General features: G+C 42.5%; 1 protein-coding gene across 1 annotated transcript in view; it reads left to right on the forward strand.

Annotated features, from left to right (window-relative positions):
• The window catches only part of LOC144774130 (extracellular calcium-sensing receptor-like), an 81,814-nt gene that overhangs the window by 37,669 nt on the left and 24,666 nt on the right, over positions 1-19,479 (forward strand). Inside the window, 1 exon segment of the mRNA XM_078659153.1 lies at positions 2,046-2,372. Within this exon segment, the coding sequence (XP_078515279.1) occupies positions 2,046-2,372 (327 nt within the window).

Here is a 19,479-nt window from a genome sequence, read left to right on the forward strand (position 1 = left end):
ATGTGCAATTATTTTGCGACTGAAATGTGGTTCCAAGAGACCACAGCCTACCCTTCAATAATGAAACTTTAAAGTTTAATTGTTTCTTTTTTTTAATTCTTTTTATTTACCAGACATACATGTAAACAACCCATTGTTGCCCATAATAATCACAGTTTTCCTCATCTGCTGTTCAAGTCAAGGATACAATATTACACATCATGGGCGGGGGGAATCACCGCTCCCTCAATTATATGCACAGTTTTAATGCCACACCCCCTCGCCTGTGCCTAATTGTGTCAGGGAACTATACTTTTCCCACAGACCCCATATCTTCTCCCACTTTTTAGGGCATCCCCAGCTCTGGTAGACAGCTTTTTCAGGCAGGCAACACCAATCTAGGTCATGTTTCCAGTTAGTGAGCATTCCTGTTTCCAGCGCCCCCACAATCTGGCTATGTTGGGCTTCGCCACCCTAGAGGCCAATGCTAGCCATGTTTACACATGTGATGGCCAGCTGATTTTGCCCATGTGTGTCAAGGGGTATTTGTGTGCCTAGGACTTCAGACATAACTCGGGTGATTCGAGCCCAGTATTGGTGTATTGTGGGGCATTCCCAGATAATGTGGAAGAAAGTGCCTACCTTGCCACATCCCCTGATGCAGTGATCTGAGTCTGCCCAGCCCAATCTGTGGTGGAACATCCTTGTGGTGTAGGAGCTGTGCAGGATTCTCAACCAAATTAGCCGTAATCTTGCCCGTATGGAAAATTTCTCTGGGGATCTGAATTGCTTCCTGCCAGTCATCGTCCTCTATCAATCCCAGGTCAGTCTCCCATTCGGGCCTCAGGGAGACGAGAGGCTGTGGAAGGTTGTTCATGATTTTGCAATAGGTTAGGGACGTTTCTTTGTCTAGCATTGGATTGAGTAGTAGCCGGTCCTCTAGGGTAGAGAACTCAGAGATGGATTAATTATTTCTTTATTTAAAAGCAATCACAGACATGGTGGTCTGCTGACCCTAACAGGCCACCATCCCTGTGATGGCTCCTAATCATAGTGGGTCACAAATTGTGACCTACCTCATTATTATCCATGAGTTAGGTCTATTTGGGACCCACTACGCATCACTATTTAGGGAATATAGGGCAAATAACTTTTTTGTACATTAGTTACAGCAGTTACCAAATAGTGATGCACAAAATATTCTCTATTTGTTGTGCCCAGCCAATCAGAGCATTTGCTCCTGCAGGGACCTTACTCCTGCTGGAGAGAGTTGGCCCAAGAGACAAATCCACCCTGGCCAATCAGAAAGCTCTATTTTTGTTAATTGGGTTTGATGGATTCTCGCAAGAGTCCCACAAACCTTACAGTCCAGATATACAAATGTTTGTTATCCTTAATTTCACAAAAACTACCAAACCGAGTTACACCAAATCACAAAAAAGCATGCTTTCTAGTCCAAGGTCGAGGTTCCTGCCAAATTTTGTGTAACTCAGTTCAGCAGTTTTTGCAGCAGCGTCGTTCAAAAAAGTCTATGAAAAATGCATGGGGAAATTTGGTTTTGGGACCCCTTTTTTTGTCTACTCTGCGCTTGACGGATAACCCCAAAACCTTCCAGGAAGGAGTTGACATAGATGAAGATTCATCCAACAGCACCAAAGCTAAACACAAACCAAAAAAATGCCCTTTCCATGGCAATGCAGTCCTAACTATAACTACTGAGTGGCAACTGCCACTCCCAAAATGCTCTTCCCCTTGTGTGTGGAAATCAAAAGAGTACCAGCGTATGCATCCTCTAAATGGCCCAGTCATGTAGTATGGAATGAGCCATAGTTTCAATTAGGCATGGTATTTCAACACCATAAACTCAAACAATGATGATTTCTTGTAACTGACAGAACATGTTGTTCTTTATACCGCTTAAAGTTATTTTTTGTAATGTGACTTGCCACTTATTCTCGGTACCTGCTGAGTGTATTTAGACAATTTGATGCAGCTGATCTTTTGTGATGTGTGTAGTTCTACTAACTCAACATCTGAGAGAAGTTTAGCATCAGGATTCCACATAGGAAACTCAACCTGCATCAATTTGTTTATCCTGCAGGTTCCATATCCGGTATTACCGGGATGTGCTGGCGATGGTCTTTGCCATAGAGGAAATTAACCAGACTCCGGAACTTTTGCCAAACATCACCCTGGGCTTCAAGATCTTTGACTCCTGCATGTCGCAGATCAAGGCCATTGGAGCAGCTATTGAAATACTCTCAGGGAGTTCAAAGCCAGTCCCCGGGTACGAGTGCCACTTGGGGTCAAAGCCAGCGGGTCTAATTGGGGAGCTCATGTCATCTATATCCGTTCCACTGGCAAGGATCCTAGGTCTTTTCCATTTCCCACAGGTAAAGGTAACATGTTTTCATATGGACTAGAACTGATGGGTGGTCATGTGAATAGATGCATAGGTGTATTAATGGTCAGATGGACAGGAGGGAGAATTAATGCCTTGGCAGTTACATTGGGCTTCTTATGAGCCTCTTCTTTCTGTAACTCAGCAGGCCAAATCTCATAAATAACACTCTGAAGGAATACAGCTGTCAATAAAAGAGCAAGTGGAAGCAAGGAAACACAAAACATGAGTAAACAGAAAAGGGAAGGAAGGAAAATTGAATAAAAGGAAGGGTGCGAGAAATGATGGAAGAGTAGGTGTATTAATGGGTGAGTTGATGAATGCATGTGTAGAAGGATGGATGGGTGAAAGAATGAGTGAATGGTAGGTGGATAGATAGGTGAAAGGATGGTACATTAGATGGATGGACAGGTGAATGAATGGATAATTGGATGGACATGTAAACGGATGATAAAAGAATGGATGGATGGATGGATGGATGGATGGATGGATAGATGAGTGGGGTGAAAGGATGAACAAATGGGTGACATAATAGACTAATGAGTGAAGGGATGGATGGATGGCAGAGTGGATGGAAGGATGGTGGATGGATGGCAGGGTGAACGGATGGATGCATGGTAGAGTGAATGAATGCATGGATAGATAGATGGATGGATGGTACAGCGAATGGATGGATCAGTGGATGGCAGAGGGAATGGATTGATGGAGTGGGAAAATATTGAATGATACATGAAAAAATGAATGGATGTGAGAATGTAAAGGTGAAATAGTGAACATCAGCAGGTGAATGGAAGGGTGAAGGGTTGAAAAGATAGATGTCTGGATGGAAGAGACAAGAGAGCTCTTCTAGGGAACAGTCGGCTCACTTGCTTCCCATGCTTTTTGCCATCAGAGTTTTCATTTCAAAGGGAGGGTACTTTATTTATTTGACTACACCCTTTATAGATGGATGGATGATTAGATGAGTGGGAGCAAGGATGGGTGGAGAAGGCTCAATCAATGGATGGATGGGTCTTGCGTTCGTTTCCACATAATATTCACATGAGTCTTCATGAGTCTTTTATTTATAACAACCTGGAGAAAGCCACACATCTACCACCCCCATTTGATTTTCTTCCTGCACGTTACTGCCTCCTATAACCCCACCAATGCTCCAACCACCCATATGCTATTCATAAAGTTCATCGTCTGAGGAATATTCCTATGTTTCTAAGAAAGAAGTCTGTGAGGAATTAAAAAGATTGGTGGAACTATATATAATTGAACCTGTAGAAGCTAGTGGTTGGATGTTGCCTTTGTTGGTGTGAATGAACGCTAGTGGTTAGGTCAATATGCAATAACCTTCTCTATCTCAGTGATTACATATTGGGGATAGATTTCTGCAAAAATGCAATGCTGGAATTGACAAAAGGGCATAAGTGGTTTTCCACTTTGGACCTATTAACAGCTTGTCATCAGGTGAGGTTCAAAGAAGAGTGTTGCAGGTTCACTATTATCATCACCCCTGATGGTTGTTTCCAGTTTAAAGGAATGCCATTTGGACTGGCATCAGCTGCAGCAATATTTCACAGTTTAAAGTTTCAGCTGTTTGGTAAACTCAGTGATGTCATGCACTTCCAAGATGGCATGCTGTCAATGGGAAGAAATAAAGCAGACAATGACAAGAAACAGTAGATTTTGGAATTGAAAGGTCTAACGGTTGACTTTTTAAAGTGTTCATTTGCTACTAATATGGTGACATATTTTGGGAATTAAATCAGTGAATATGGTATTATATCTAAGTTCAAATTTGTAGGGGCTCTAGAATTATCTCTAGCACTAACCATCAAGGAGAAAATGACAATCCTTTTTAGGATTAGCTGAGTTCTTTACCAAATATGTGAAAGATTTTTCAGAGAAAATGTATGACATTAGACAATTGCTGAAAAATATATCAAACTATATGTGGGATGAAAAGTGAAATGATGATGTCAAAAGGATAAAACATGACATGGTGAATGTTCTACTCCTGCCAGGATTTGACTCTCAGCCTGAGGCAAGCTGTGTTGGCCTTAAAGCTAAGCAGATTAACAATGCACGTAATCAAACAAGAGACGTTCTTCACATAGTAAACACATTTTATATCTGGTGTGACTATTCAGCCATATTTAGAGCTGCGCATGTCTATCACATTGTTTTTTTAACTAAACTTCAAAGATTGGAGACCAATTTTAACACTAATAATAATTCTACTAAATGGCTCATACCTGATAAAAACCCTTGATCAGTGACTATTTGGTCTGAATTCTCACTTACAACCACTTAAGGATGAGTGCACTGAGTCAGTTTGCACCCATGGCCACAACCGAGATTAAAGCATCTATTCAAGCCACAAAGTCAGACACGCTCCTGGTTCCTCGTCCTTCAGTGCATTTCACATGGCATTGGATACTATAACACATGTCTTTTATAAAAATTGTCAAACCTACATTCAGTGCAAGCAATGCACCCTCTACCAGGAAACAGACCTTTATAGAACCTCTCCTATAACACTGTCAGTAGATCCCACAATAGCTAAAAACATCTGACCTATTCTCCATTTGTATAGCTAGTTAAAGAAGATGAAAAGGCAATCAGATCAAACTAAGGTTGGCTCCCCTCGATTCTATGGTACTAAGGTTACCATGTCAGCAGTGATGAGAAATCTAAGAAAGATTGTGAAAGAAGGTGCTATCTTCACACTCTTTCTTTAAGCTGCCTTAGACACCAAGTCAAATGCAGTGCTGATTTCAAGCCCGCATGAGACCAGTGTCACAGACAAGGATTTGGAATGGCTAAAATCCATTGTTAAAGGAATAACCCACGGTGTGATCAACCCTTCTTACACATCATCATTTAAGCCACTTACATGCGGAGTCTCCCCAAGTTACTCTCTCATAACCCCATTCTTTTCAACTAATATATGCAGCCCCTTAGCCAAACTCATATGGTGTTTCCAGTTTTAATTCATGGCATACTCTCATAATATCCAAATCCTCCTCAAATTGGATGGATATTTACCAGCAGCACAGGAAAATATCTGTAACTACATGATCATGCTAGTTGATTAGATGAGTCAGACCTGTTTAAATCTTGATTCTGACAAGACAGAGATACTGATTGTGGAGGACAACATGAATGCACAACTGTTAGCCTTGTAACCACTTCTCTTATCTCATAACTAAACTTTGAAATTCTCTCCACAAAATCTTCTAATAATTTTCAATTTGAAAGCCTCATCAGTATCTTCAGTGCCATTATTCTTTAATTAAGGTAAATACGCCCTTTGGAAAACTAGAAAATAAATAATGAATAAAAATGAATTGTCATCTAGATTGTTTTTAAAAAGAGATCAACATATTCCTCCATGTAGTCAATGAAACCTAGATCCAGCATTTATTTCAATAGTTTAAAGAAGGTATTAGAAGAGAATACTCCATTATTCTAGATTGGTGTCTTGTGTGAAATTGCTTAAATCCCAAATATATTATAGCTCATTGATCATATGCTATGGTTGTATTTAATTTAACCTGCTTATAGAAATTAGGATGGTTACATTTAAAAATACAATTTCTTAGAATTTCAATACAAATGAAATAACTTAGTGTAAGAAGGTGGATTATTATTTGGGGTGGGCGGACTCCCCACTTAACGAATACTTAACACTTAGTCAGGGTGTACCCCAGAAAGTCACTAAATCAACTAGTGATATGGCATAGAGCAGAGAGGCATAATTTAGGGCAAAGTGTAAAGTATTTATGCAGTACCATGATAAAGTCAAAATACCAAACAATAAAATCAATAAAGAAATAAGAAAAATAAGTAAATTTCAATTTACAAAATGACAAAGATCCAATAAGGGGAGCCATATATTTGAGTTTTTAATGTTTTAAGTGAAAACAGCACTAAAAAGCTCTAAGCGCCAATGATAGTCACTGGTCATGGTAGACCGGAACCTAGGCTCACTTTTAAGCCAGCCGCAATTGGTTCTGAGGTCGGATAAATTGGATAAAGCAGGCTGAAGGCTCCAGTCAAGAACTTTTCCTTCGGGCTAAGTCTGCAAAGTGGTAGTCACAATCTCTCATAGGGGCAAGGCAAAAGCGTGTATCCAGTAATGTCTCACCAAAGTCAGATAGGCACTTAGTGAGCTCCTGCTGAAGCCATTGAATTTGGTGGGTAAAGTTCTGAGCCAAATTCCATGTCCTGGACAATCATTGTGTAAGTCAGATACTTTCTACACCTTCGTCTGGTCAAGATTTATACCTTGAAGCTTAATCTCTGATACAGAGCTCTGATTTTTCCAGTGGGACAAGGTGTTGTATTTAACGAGGGCTCCACAGGGTCAGATACCTTCTCACTGCGGGCCTGCTGAAATGGATTTGCTGCTGCAGGGAAGGTCCAAGTGAGACAAACCTGTTTCTTCAGCTCAGCAAAATGACGCCTTCACTGGATTGGCTCTGATTTTTGGCACCAGTGCTCTGGCAGCCGGAAGTCACAATCTTTCTAAGTCCCATAAAGTTGCAATATTAAGCCCCTTATTCTTAAGATCTTCACCTAAGGTTATAAATTTGAGGGCTTGGCTCAGCAAATCACTTATGAAAGGTCCTGTGCAGGTACATTTGTGAGTGAGCAACTGGTGATTCTTGTTGCGTCCCTATATCCACACAGGTGGTCAGCCTCCTGACCTTTGTAATCCACTTCTTTGTCCTGGGTATGGCAGAGACCTGGTGCAGTCCTTCAGAGCTCCACTCAGGTTACAGCAAGAAGGGGTCAATCCACTTCTTATCTCTTGCAGGTCCAGAAAGAGTTCTGAGAAGGGTTTCTTGGGGTGCAACATTTAGGGCTGCCACTAGCAAGTGGGCAGGAGTGACTCCTAGCTCCTCCGTAACCATTGTCACTCATAACTTGCTCTGGGTGTGGCTTCCTTCTCAAAGGGTTTGGAGCCAGTCTGGCTGGGAAACAAAGGCTTGTATTCACCTGGTCTCACCTTGAATTTACATGTGAAAGGCCTTAACAAGTTGATGAAGTTCCTGGATCCATACTCACTGGTCTTCCTGCAAAGGAAAGATAAACACCTCCCCTCACTCAGGTCAATGTTTCTGCTCTGGGCGCATTGTTCATACCTCATTAAGCTTAAGCATTGGCAGGCCATCTGTCAGGGGAGAAACCTGAGGTGATCAAGCAAAAAGATATATTTGCTAAACATGTTCCATTGGTCTCCTCAGAGCACCCTCAAACATGCTGAGGCAAGTATCAGTTGGAGTTTTAGGTTGCTTGTCGATAAGCCTGGACTCAGCTGGTTATTGGTCCTGCACGGTTGATTTTAGCTCCAGGTGAAAGAATTGTTGATTCCCTTTTTTAATTAATAAAATATGTCGCATTCCACTGTATGATGTAGAAGCCCATACATCTAATATGAGGATCTTGTAGAAGCACTAAAAGCAGTCCATGATTAGTCACTCACTTTTTAGACAATAATGTGGAATTAAACTCAGCTTAAGATATGTAAATTAATGGGTTTGATTTTGAGAGAGATAATAGCAAAGACAAACATACTCATTTTTATAAACACCCTCACAAGAATTGAATAATTAGTGTATAACAAATATATACTAAACAAAACAGAAAAGACAAAGAAAAATACTTGATGAATTGGCCAATAACAAAAGTGGTTAAATAATATGACAGTCCATTAAATAACCATATGTCCTCTTTTGGTAGATTAGAAAAGCATGGCATGGAAGATTAAGATGGGATACTCTTGAAACAGATTTCCAATAATAAACACACTAAGCTCTGTCCAACATAAACTTTTCCATTGGATCTTGCAGGGGTAGGTGCTTCATAAAGATGAGGCGACCGTTTGGGATTAACACCCCAGTTAAGCAAGGTTGGTACAGCTATACATGACTAACAGGCATTTCCTAGATGTTAACCTGCCATTATGGCTAGTATTTTTGACAAGGAGAAACATGGGAATTTGGACTCTGAATAGCTAGTGAGCTAATGCTAGCTCTCCAGAGACCTGTAAGTAGGTCTCCTGTCTGCATATCCAGCCTACTAAATTTGAACGTTATGCTTTGCTGAATAAATATATTAATACTATTTATTCTAGGTGAAAATGTGTGTATTTGTGCAACTCATAAGCTGAAGTTTGAAGAAAAATGGTTCCAAAATATATTTAGAGCAAGTTTTTGAGTGATAAATCATGTGTGAGATGTATATTACTTTGAGGCCAGGCACACTGCAGCTCTGGCTGGCAGGTACTACCTACATAGAGGCATTCCAAAGTGACAAACCCTTCTCTTCATTAATTCTGGCAACCTTGCCTGATGCACTGAGGTGATCCCTGCTGACCACAACTGTAATCTTGTCTGATGTGGTCACTAATACAACACTGATAATAATAGTAACTCGCAATGATTTTCATTAAAAATCAGTAGCTCTTATTACACAAAATGTTGAGACCTCTGCTCAAATTGAACCCAATTAGTAGTGTCTGAATACCTAATGCAAAGTGTAAAACCAAGAATCTTAAACCTCTCAGAGGAGTAGGGATTTTTATTTTGCGCTTAAAAGTTCATGACTGGGTTGCATTAAAGACATTCTAAGAGGTTTACAGCACTGCCAGGATTTCAAATGTTAGCCTGCTTACAGAAATTATACAATTTACACTTTTGCATCAGTAGATGGGTAAAAATGTATGGAAGCAAGAGAAATATTTACAAAGGACACTAACGATTTATAGATATCATTATATCTGAAGGGAGTTGTACAGGTGAAGGAGAGGAAGTTAAAGCATATAATTGGAACTGACACACTATCGAACACATCGCAAACAACACTTGCAGGGCTACTCACAAAAGTAACTAGTGAGTCATTTACTAGGGGTTGACATACAGTGTGTAATTCTGTGTAGCGTAATTACGTGAAATATCCCAAACATTCTGCAAGATTATGCAGGAGGACTTGAGAAAGGTAGGGCCATATTATCAAGCAAGGGCGATACATTATCGCCGCTTTTATCGACAGGAAACTGCCGCTAAACCAGCGATGATGGGCTTGATAATAGGCCCTTGTGAAATCCCATAGCAGCCCAGGTTCTGGTGTTAACCTAGGCTGCTATGTGAATTCACAAGGGCATATTATCAAGCCCATTATCGCCGCTTTAGCGGCAGTTTCCTGCCGATAAAAGCGGCGATAATGTATAACCCTTTCTTGATAATATGGCCCGTAATTCTGAATTTAGCACTATTTTCTTAGAGCAAAAATGCCCTCTTGCTTCAGAAATGGAAGCAAGGGTGCATTTTGAACTAAGAAATACTGCTAAATGCATAAGAACATGAATAGAGAGTGTAAGCAGCTGCTCACATTCGCTAAACGTGTACTTTGAGTAAGATTTTCGCCTAACTTTTTCCCAGTACTTAGCGATACTTTCTTAAAGCAAGATGCACCCTTTCATCCATTATGGATGCAAGGATGCATTTTGCCCTAAGGAAATAGAGCTAAAGCAACAGACCCTAAACAGCAGTTCATGCAGCCGCTCATTCTTGCTAAATGTGCTCTCACTGTAGGGTTTTCTCCCCCAAAAGTGTTATTATTACACAAGCAGGTGAAATCATGTTAATATTGGTCAGTCTGCGTCAAAGAGTAGCGCACAAATTACAGAAATTCCTCAGCTGTAATTGAAATTCTGGCCAGGCCTATAATTTACATGTGTCATTTACTCATAAACCTTTTAAGTAACCTTACTGCCTTGGCTATTTACAAAACATGAGTGTAAAGATACACAAAGGTGTAGACTTAATTGTTGCTACTCGCTGAAAATCGATGTGGGGTCTGTAAATTACTGCTGACAAAACTGAAACAGTAGTAAGTCCGGCACCACACATGTCCAACCACCTAAAGAAAATAATGGTCTTATAATAACATATTTTAAGAAACATTTTTGAGAAGTAGAAAGTAATGTAATTTTATGAAAATACAATTAGACTACTTTTAAATAATTCTACATATTAATTTGAATTATTATCACATGATTAAACTATGGGGCATATTATCAAGGGGGTTTATCTCCGCTTTTTGGGCTTTAAGGGCCATATTATCAAGAACAGTGTTAAAATGATCGCCGCTTTAGCGGCAGGAAACTGCCGCTAAAGAAGCGATAATGGGCTTGATAATATGCCCTTGTAAACTCCCATAGCAGCCCAGGTTCTGGTGTGAACCTGGGCTTCTATGGGAATTCACAAGGGAAATTTTTGTCTCTAAACAAGCAATAGCGATAATTATCGCTATTGCTTGGTAATATGCCCCTATATTTTTTACTTTATATAGCCACTTATTTTTTAATTAAAACTTCAAAAAAAACATTTTATGTAAGTTAATATATAAAATCGTTCTAACCATTAAGATTTAGCTATTTTACCATATGAATAACTATATAGTTGGTACACAATGAAAAACCATTCTTTTGGGAGAACCTACAAATCATACATATTCCTTCAAGTAGAAAGGTCTGTTGGACGTTACAGGATATTGCCTTTGTAAACTAGCAATTGTAACAAAAAAATTACAGATGAAAATGTTGTCAAACATGGCAATTCTTCACCACTTATTTTAATTTTCATGATTTGTTTCTTTGGAAAAACCTTGCAGTATATTCGCAAATGACCCCTAGCTGAATATCGTCTACTTTTCAGTATAGCTGTATAGCTTTCTAGGATCACACCTAGATTTCACACCGATTTATACTGCAAACTACAAAAATTAGGGAAATTGATTTACTCTTAGAAAAATGCAAAAATAGTGGACAACAATTGTTCTTTTGAAACAAATCTGCTTGTTCTTGAAAGGTGGGAAGATGGTGATCCTAGCACAGTAACATTTCATTGATGCAATTGAAATATTACAAAAAATATTAATAATAAACATATGCTTTCGGGCACAGCACATTCTTCCAGCAAAACCCAAATGTAACTATGGGGCATATTACCAACAACTAGCGATAATTTTTGTCTCTAACTTGTTTAGAGACAAAATTTATCGCCGCAAATCGGCGATTTTTATCGCAGATAAACCTTGCTATTAGCAAGGCTTATCGCAAATGCGATAAAAAACTGCCGCAATGCATGAATATCGCTGAAAAGTCAGCGATATTCATGCATTATCGAACAAATGCTCTTAGCCATGTTATCCACCTCCCATTGGATAACATGGCTAAGAACTGCTCCTGGGCAAGTGTTAGCTTTTGGAGATATTCGCGCTTAGCGCGAATATCTCCAAAAGTTGGTAATAGGAGATAGCGATGTTAGCGACTGTTTCCAGTCGCTAACATCTTGGCACGCCCACTTTGCATGTCATTAGTGATAAATATCACTGACATGCAAAGTGGGGCCCAAGATGGTCGCTATCTCCTACTAGCTGTCGCTAACTGGTGTTAGCGACAGCTTGGTAATAGGGAGATAATTTTATCTCCGCTTTCTTGGCTTTTAAAGCCAAAAAAGCGGAGATAAACCCCCTTGATAATATGCCCCTATATTTTGTCTATTTTCTCGGTTCCCTCAAGGACCTCAGGGGCATATTATCAAGGGGGTTTATCTCCGCTTTTTTGACTTTAAAAGCCAAGAAAGCGGAGATAAAATTATCTCCCTATTACCAAGCTGTCGCTAACACCAGTTAGCGACAGCTAATAGGAGATAGCGACCATCTTGGGCCCCGCTTTGCATGTCAGTGATATTTATCACTAATGACATGCAAAGTGGGCATGCCAAGATGTTAGCGACTGGAAACAGTCACTAACATCGCTATCTCCTATTACCAACTTTTGGAGATATTTGCGCTAAGCGCGAATATCTCCAAAAGCTAACACCTGCCCTGAGCAGTTCTTAGCCATGTTATCCAATGGGAGGTGGATAACATGGCTAAGAGCATTAGCTCGATAATGCATGAATATCGCTGACTTTTCAGCGATATTCATGCATTGCGGCCGATTTTTATCGCATTTGCGATAAACCTTGGTAATACCAAGGTTTATCTGCGATACAAATCGCCGCAGCTCAGCGGTAAATTTTTGTCTCTAACCAAGCAATAGCGATAATTATCGCTATTGCTTGGTAATATGCCCCATGATTTTTTTTTTATAGTTGCAGATTGACCATGAAGTACTCATGTTCTCAAAGGCAAGAATCATGAGGATGTTACATGACACGACTGATGACATCACACACACTCATGCATGCTTGCAGTTTGATCACCAGTGCAGCGTGTGAGGGTTTGCTTTCTTTGGCCATTGCATTGTGCTGCACCCTCCCCATTGGCAATGAGGATAGTCATGTAGTCATGATGACAACAATCTGGCAATAACAAACAAATCCATGCTGCGATCACAGGAAAGACTTGCTGGCAATGGGTGGATGCCCAGAGGGTACCACGACTAAACCACTGTGGTACTGTCAACTCCCAGGCAGCAAAGGAGTGTGCAGTAACAAAATTATGTCCCAACTCACCTTGGACAGCAGCAAGAATGTCTCAGGTCTACCCTATGAGACCATCTCTCAGCTATTGAGCTATTTGTGTTAGAGGTGTTTGTACCCCCTTCTTGACGCATTGCCATGATAGTCAAGGACTACACTTCCCCCATAGGGAACACCTTTTGGTTATAAAAAAAATACAAGATGCTCCCCCAGCACACACTCACACTATGCAACCTCTAGATGGTCGGTATCCCTACGGACCAACACACCTGATGGGCGGAGTTGCAAACCGCTACCATGATTCACTGAATTGAGCGACCCAGCAACAGAGGCCCAGTGCAGCATATATAGGTTGCTCCACCTGATAACTATTTCAAAGCCATGTTGGAGACCGACAGGGTGTCAAAACAGTATCTACCTCTCCAATCACTGGTTAGGACATTTTCAGAGTTTTTAAGAATTTGCCTGTGACGGATCCATTAAAGCCCTAAACATGTACTTTGATCTTCAAATGAACCCTGATTTTGAACATTTTAAATTATACCAAACACGTCAACGTGAAGGTGGATCCATCTACGTGTTTCACCACAGGGGTGAGAGTTAGCGAGCAGATGCACTGACATTGACACGCAAAAGGAAGTAAAGGTGCAGATCTTCCAGGTCTTCAAGTGCGCTTCCTTCAAAAGGAACATAGTCAGAAGATAAGACATGTCACTCAATGAAATTCTCACACTGGCCCTGTCACATGAACTGTCCAATGTAAGTGCCAAGCAGCTGGAAGTGGCCTTCAGTAAAATATCCATCAGAGTTGAGTGACACAAAAACAATCAAAGTAGAGATAGCTTTGGCTATCACAAGAGGTTAGGTAGCCCGGTGTCAGCTAAAACACAGAAAGCTGGAAAGGCATGCAAATATGGGAGGCTTCCTGCCTACATCCTTCAAGATGGCAGCCAGAGATAAAACGTGTTCAGTATGCTAATGTCCCAACCACTTCAAAAGGGTTTGCAGGTGAGACCATTCCATGAGGAATTTGCAGCAATACCAAACACATGTGCCCTGGCAGCTGCTGTGGAACCCTCTATCCACAACTGGGATCCCCCGTCCGACAAGACACTGAAGATGAAGGTGGTGCAGATGAACTGTTCCTCATCTCGATTACGACGGAAGCCAAGAAAAACGCAGAAAACTGCGACTGACATGTCGAACCCACAATCAGGAACATCAATAACCTCCCTCGCTGACAGGGGAGCATCGACCAATGTGAAGAGTAGGAAGCACTTTATGAACTGAGCCCATGTCTCGTATTGCAACCAACAATAAATAAGATATTCACATAACGGGACTCAACCCCCTTCCCTTAGAAAGAATGCTCAAGTGCTCAGTCTCTCATGATAGCACAACGTGTCATGCCAGTGTCTTTGGTTCGCACGCCGAACTCAGCGCCCTACTCAAGAAACCAACAGCGGACCCCACCGACCTCAAGAATTACCGCCCCATCTCGCTCCTCCCGTTTCCAGCCAAAGTCATCGAGAAGACCGTCAACAAGCAGATGGCCGCCTTCCTCGAGACGAACGGATCCCTCGACCCCTCACAGTCCGGCTTCCGAGCCAACCACAGCACCGAGACCGCCCTCATCGCCGCCACCGATGACATCCGAGCCCTGATGGACAATGGAGAAACAGCGGCCCTCATCCTCCTAGACCTCTCCGCGGCATTCGACACTGTCTGCCACCGCACCCTAGTGCAGCGCCTCAGCGACGTCGGAATTCAGGAGAAGGCACTGGAATGGATCATCTCCTTCCTCGACGGAAGAACACAGAGAGTCCGCCTGCCACCGTACAAGTCAGAGGCCTCCGAAGTCATCTGCGGCGTCCCCCAAGGATCATCTCTGAGCCCCACCCTCTTCAACGTCTACATGAGCCCCCTCGCGGCCATCGTACGCAAACACAACCTCAGCATAATCTCCTACGCCGACGACACCCAGCTGATCCTCTCCCTGACCAACGACCCCGCCGCCGCCAGAGCCAACCTGCACGAAGGGATGAAAGAGGTAGCCGAGTGGATGACGACCAGCCGCCTGAAACTGAACTCAGACAAGACGGAGGTCCTCATCCTGGGCTCTTCACCCTCCGCCTGGGACGACTCCTGGTGGCCACCCGCCCTGGGCACCGCACCCAAACCGACAGACCACGCACGCAACCTGGGATTCATCCTGGACTCCTCCCTCTCCATGACCAGACAAGTCAACGCCGTCTCCTCGTCGTGCTTCAACATCCTGCGCATGCTACGAAAGATCTTCTGGTGGATCCCCACCGAGACCAGGAAGACCGTCACCCAGGCCCTCGTCACCAGCCGTCTGGACTACGGCAACGCCCTATTCGCCGGTACCACCGCCAAGCTCCAGAAGAGACTCCAGCGGATCCAGAACGCCTCAGCCAGACTCATCCTCGACATCCCACGAACCAGCCACATCTCCGGACATCTGAGAGACCTTCACTGGCTCCCCGTCAACAAAAGAATCACCTTCCGCCTCCTCACCCACGCACACAAAGCTCTACACGATCGAGGCCCGAGCTACCTCAACAGCCGAGTCAACTTCTATGCTCCCAAACGCCACCTCCGATCAGCCAACCACGCCCTCGCCGCCGTCCCCCGCATCCGAAGAGCGACTACAGGAGGAAGGTCCTTCTCCTACCTGGCCGCCAAGACCTGGAACTCCCTCCCGACCGACCTGCGCCTGACCCAAGACCACCTCTCCTTCAGGAAGAAGCTGAAGACCTGGCTGTTCGAGCAGTAGCGCCTCCCCCCCCCCCCCCCCCCAGCGCCTTGAGACCCTACGGGTATGTAGCGCGCTTTATAAGTGTCACTGATTGATTGATTGATTTGTTGCAACAACTTTCTGAGCTGATAAAAGGCTGAAGAATTGTAATGAATACAGTTCTCCGCAGCCATCTAATCCGAAACTCTAGAGGAAGTATTGTCTGAATTCCAACATCTCTTTATAAGCTTGGTAATCTCCATGCAACTCCAGTGTTCCAGCACAATAACACAACCATGAATCCAGTAGGTTTACGGCATTACCAATTCCCCTCCTGACCTTGCCTGATTGTAGAGGCCAAATTATAAAAATTTAGAGACTTGGGGTCATTGAGAAGGTTTCAGGCCACACTGCCTGGGTCCCTCCTAATGTCAAGTAATCCTTAGCAACCTGGAAGCATCAGAATCTGTATCAACATTAGACCACAGAATAAAGCCATAAACCGAGAGTGGCACATTACTCCAACAATCGGCGACCTCATTAATTACCTTAATGGGGTCGGTTTATGATCAAAATTATATTGAAAATATGGAGGTAGTGATGGAAGCTGCAGAACCAAACATTGGTGATAGCATGAATGTGGGAGGACCCAAAGGGCTCAGAAACTCTGGAACCCCTGAACCATCACCACCATAGAGATCAAGAACAGAAACAGCCCAGATCTCCATAGAAGGAGCAAGAGAACCACATAAAAACATACTCTCTCCCACAGGACATCCCTACAGACTGCAACAATACATTTGAAGATCATGGAGGTTGAAAGACTATTTTTGTTTGTAGTTATGAGGGTTTCAGTAGCAGAACAGTCTGTTATGTTGGTTAACCTCAGCCAAGATGAGTTCTTTTGAACTAAATAAAAAACTTGAGCAGAAGTGTAGTTGTCACATTACACATCTGATGACATCAAATGCACACATTCAGAATTGCATTCTGATACTTGGCAAGGTATATGAGGGAATATTTAAAATTGGATGGAGGCGGTGCACAGAATCCTCGGCACTTTGTGGCTGTCCTTTTTACTTTGGGGTTGCGTTGGCCTGTGCCCCACCACAAATATGGGCATGCCATTTTTCAGATCTGCTCAGAACTGATTTCAGTGGATCTGTAACAGAAAAGGAAAGAAACAAGAAAGGCTGGTGTCAGTGGCACTAGCTTCATTTATAAAGCTGTGGTGCAGTGTCTCTCACCAGCAATGTGTGAGTTGTTTTTGCAAAGAGCAGCAGCCTTCCCTTGCCTAGACTTTTTGGGTCCGATTCACAGAACTAACTTAAGACAAAATCCTAAACTTACTACTTTTGGTATTCACAGAAGTTAGGATTTTGTCTTAAGTTTGTCTTTAGACAGACTTAAGACAGACCTAAGACAAAATGCTAACTTAAGTCTGTCTTAAGACTGTCTTAAGACAAACTTAAGACACAATCCTAACTTCTGTGAATACCAAAAGTAGTAAGTTGAAGATTTTGTCTTAAGTTAGTTCTGTGAATCGGCCCCTTTATGATTATCCTTTATTCACTTTAGAGCCCACGGAGGTGCATATTGATGGAGCCCGGCATGGCGTTTGCACTGTGTAAAGCCTTTGGTGCAAATCCAAATACAGACGACACTCGGTTGACTGGACCTTTGTGTAGAATTGAAATCAGTTCAATAACAGATTGATAGCAGTGAAGCAAATTCTGCTCCACAAGGGTGACGGAGAGAAATACATTTGGCATGAAAGTTTATTAGCAGATTAACAAAGTTACTGTCTCAAATCATTCTGATTAGTCATAAACCAATGGCTAACTGGTGTCATGTCCCTTAGGTTAGTTCCATCATGTTTATACTAATTACATATATTGCGGCCCATCCACACATTATAACGGTCTACACAGGTGACCTTTTCCCCAGTTGCTGAGTTCTGTCTCTCAGACAGCAGGCGCTTGGTACCATATCTCAATCCATGTACCTGAGGTTCACAGAACATGTCCCCAGACATGGTAGATTCATTCTGTACAAAGGTCACCACTTTTTTCATTCATGGGCAACAGCCAGCTGCATAGGCTCATGTTTGTTTAGAAAAGGATTAGCAGGGGATTAGCAAATGATGTTAAAACATATTGATTCTACAAAAACCCTGGAGTGACCACTTTAGTATAAACGACCCTCTCTCCCCCTTACCAACACAGAGGGGAATTCCTTCCAACCTGGACCGAGACTCTGCAGGCTGATCCTTAGACAAGCAGAGAACTGACATCCCTTGCGGGGTGCCATCCTCGATGCAGAGATGGGGTCTTTCATTCATAACCATCAGGTGAGGGGTTAGCATTTACCAGGGGAATTCTTGGCTCCATTAAGTTACATTAGGACGGATGTATGTCATTACATCGCATACTAATACCACGCGTGCCATTACAACGCGGGTATTACTACGCGATATCAATGACATCGCATGCCATTACATCGCATACTTTTACCACGAGTATGCCTTTACCACGCATGCCATTACAACGCAAAGGCATGCGTGGTAAAGCTATACTCATGGTAGAAATATGCACGGTAAGTTACATCCCCATCCCTACACCTACACAACAGACTACTCCCACCCCTACATAACCCCAACCCAAAAACACTACCACACTACTACACTACCCACTCTACTCCCACCCCTAAACTACCCTAAACCCTAAAAAACTACTATGCTACCCACACTACTCCCACCCTTACCCTACCCCAACCCAAAAACACTACAACACTACTACGCTACCCACACTACTCCCACCACTACACTACCCTAAACCCTAAAACACTACTACGCTACCCACACTACTCCCACCCCTACACTACCCTAAACCCTAAAACACTACTATGCTACCCACACTACTCCCACCCCTACACTAACATTGGGATATTACAAACAATCCTCGACAAATACGTTGTAGGAAAATCCCAGCCGGTATATGCAGCATTCTTTGATTTTTCAACTGCATTCGACCGAGTTGACAGACCATCTCTCTGGAAAAAACTGAGGAAGTTAAAAATCCCAGAACTATTACAAATCATAATCACACTACATTCGCGTACGTGGTGTCAAGTGCAAATGGGGTGTGAAAAGGGCCTGACCAACATAATTCCAACAGCTAACGGACTCAAGCAGGGGTGTCTCCTAGCCCCCTTGTTATTCTCACTATATCTTAGCAATATGCCTCAGCACCTGCAACAAGTGCCAAGTCTGCCTCCAAAGATCGCAGCCCAAAATGTCCACGCCCTCCTATATGCAGACGACATCGTAATGTTAGATCTTACGCCTTTCGGTCTGCAAAGACTTCTAGACACTCTGAACAAATATACCCAGGAAAACTTCTTAATCCAGAATCTCACTAAGACAAAAATAGTTTCCTTCTCAGGAAGAAAAAGAAGCACCACATTTTGCTGGAGACTCGGTGGTGGAAAAATAGAAGAGACTGAGGAATACACCTACTTGGGCAGGATTTTCACTAAGACCTTAAAAAACAATTTACAGGTTAACAACCTGACTAGGAAATCCGAGGTCCATGCCGGAGCCCTCCAAAGACTATATGCGGCCTCAGGCAATCGACATTTCTCATCCCTCCTTAAAGTATATAACACAAAGATAACTCCAGTTTTATCATTTGCTTTGGAATATATTCCAATAAAACAGTGGTCATTCCTGGACCAAAAAGAAGGGAAGATATTGAGGAAAATGCTGAAGGTATCACAATCCACCCCGGTGCAAGCTCTTCGCCTTGAATTTTCAATCACGAGTTCCTATTCAAGAGCCATCGCAAATGTCA

This window comes from Lissotriton helveticus, chromosome 8, assembly GCF_964261635.1.
Source record: "Lissotriton helveticus chromosome 8, aLisHel1.1, whole genome shotgun sequence".
NCBI lineage: Eukaryota > Metazoa > Chordata > Amphibia > Caudata > Salamandridae > Lissotriton > Lissotriton helveticus.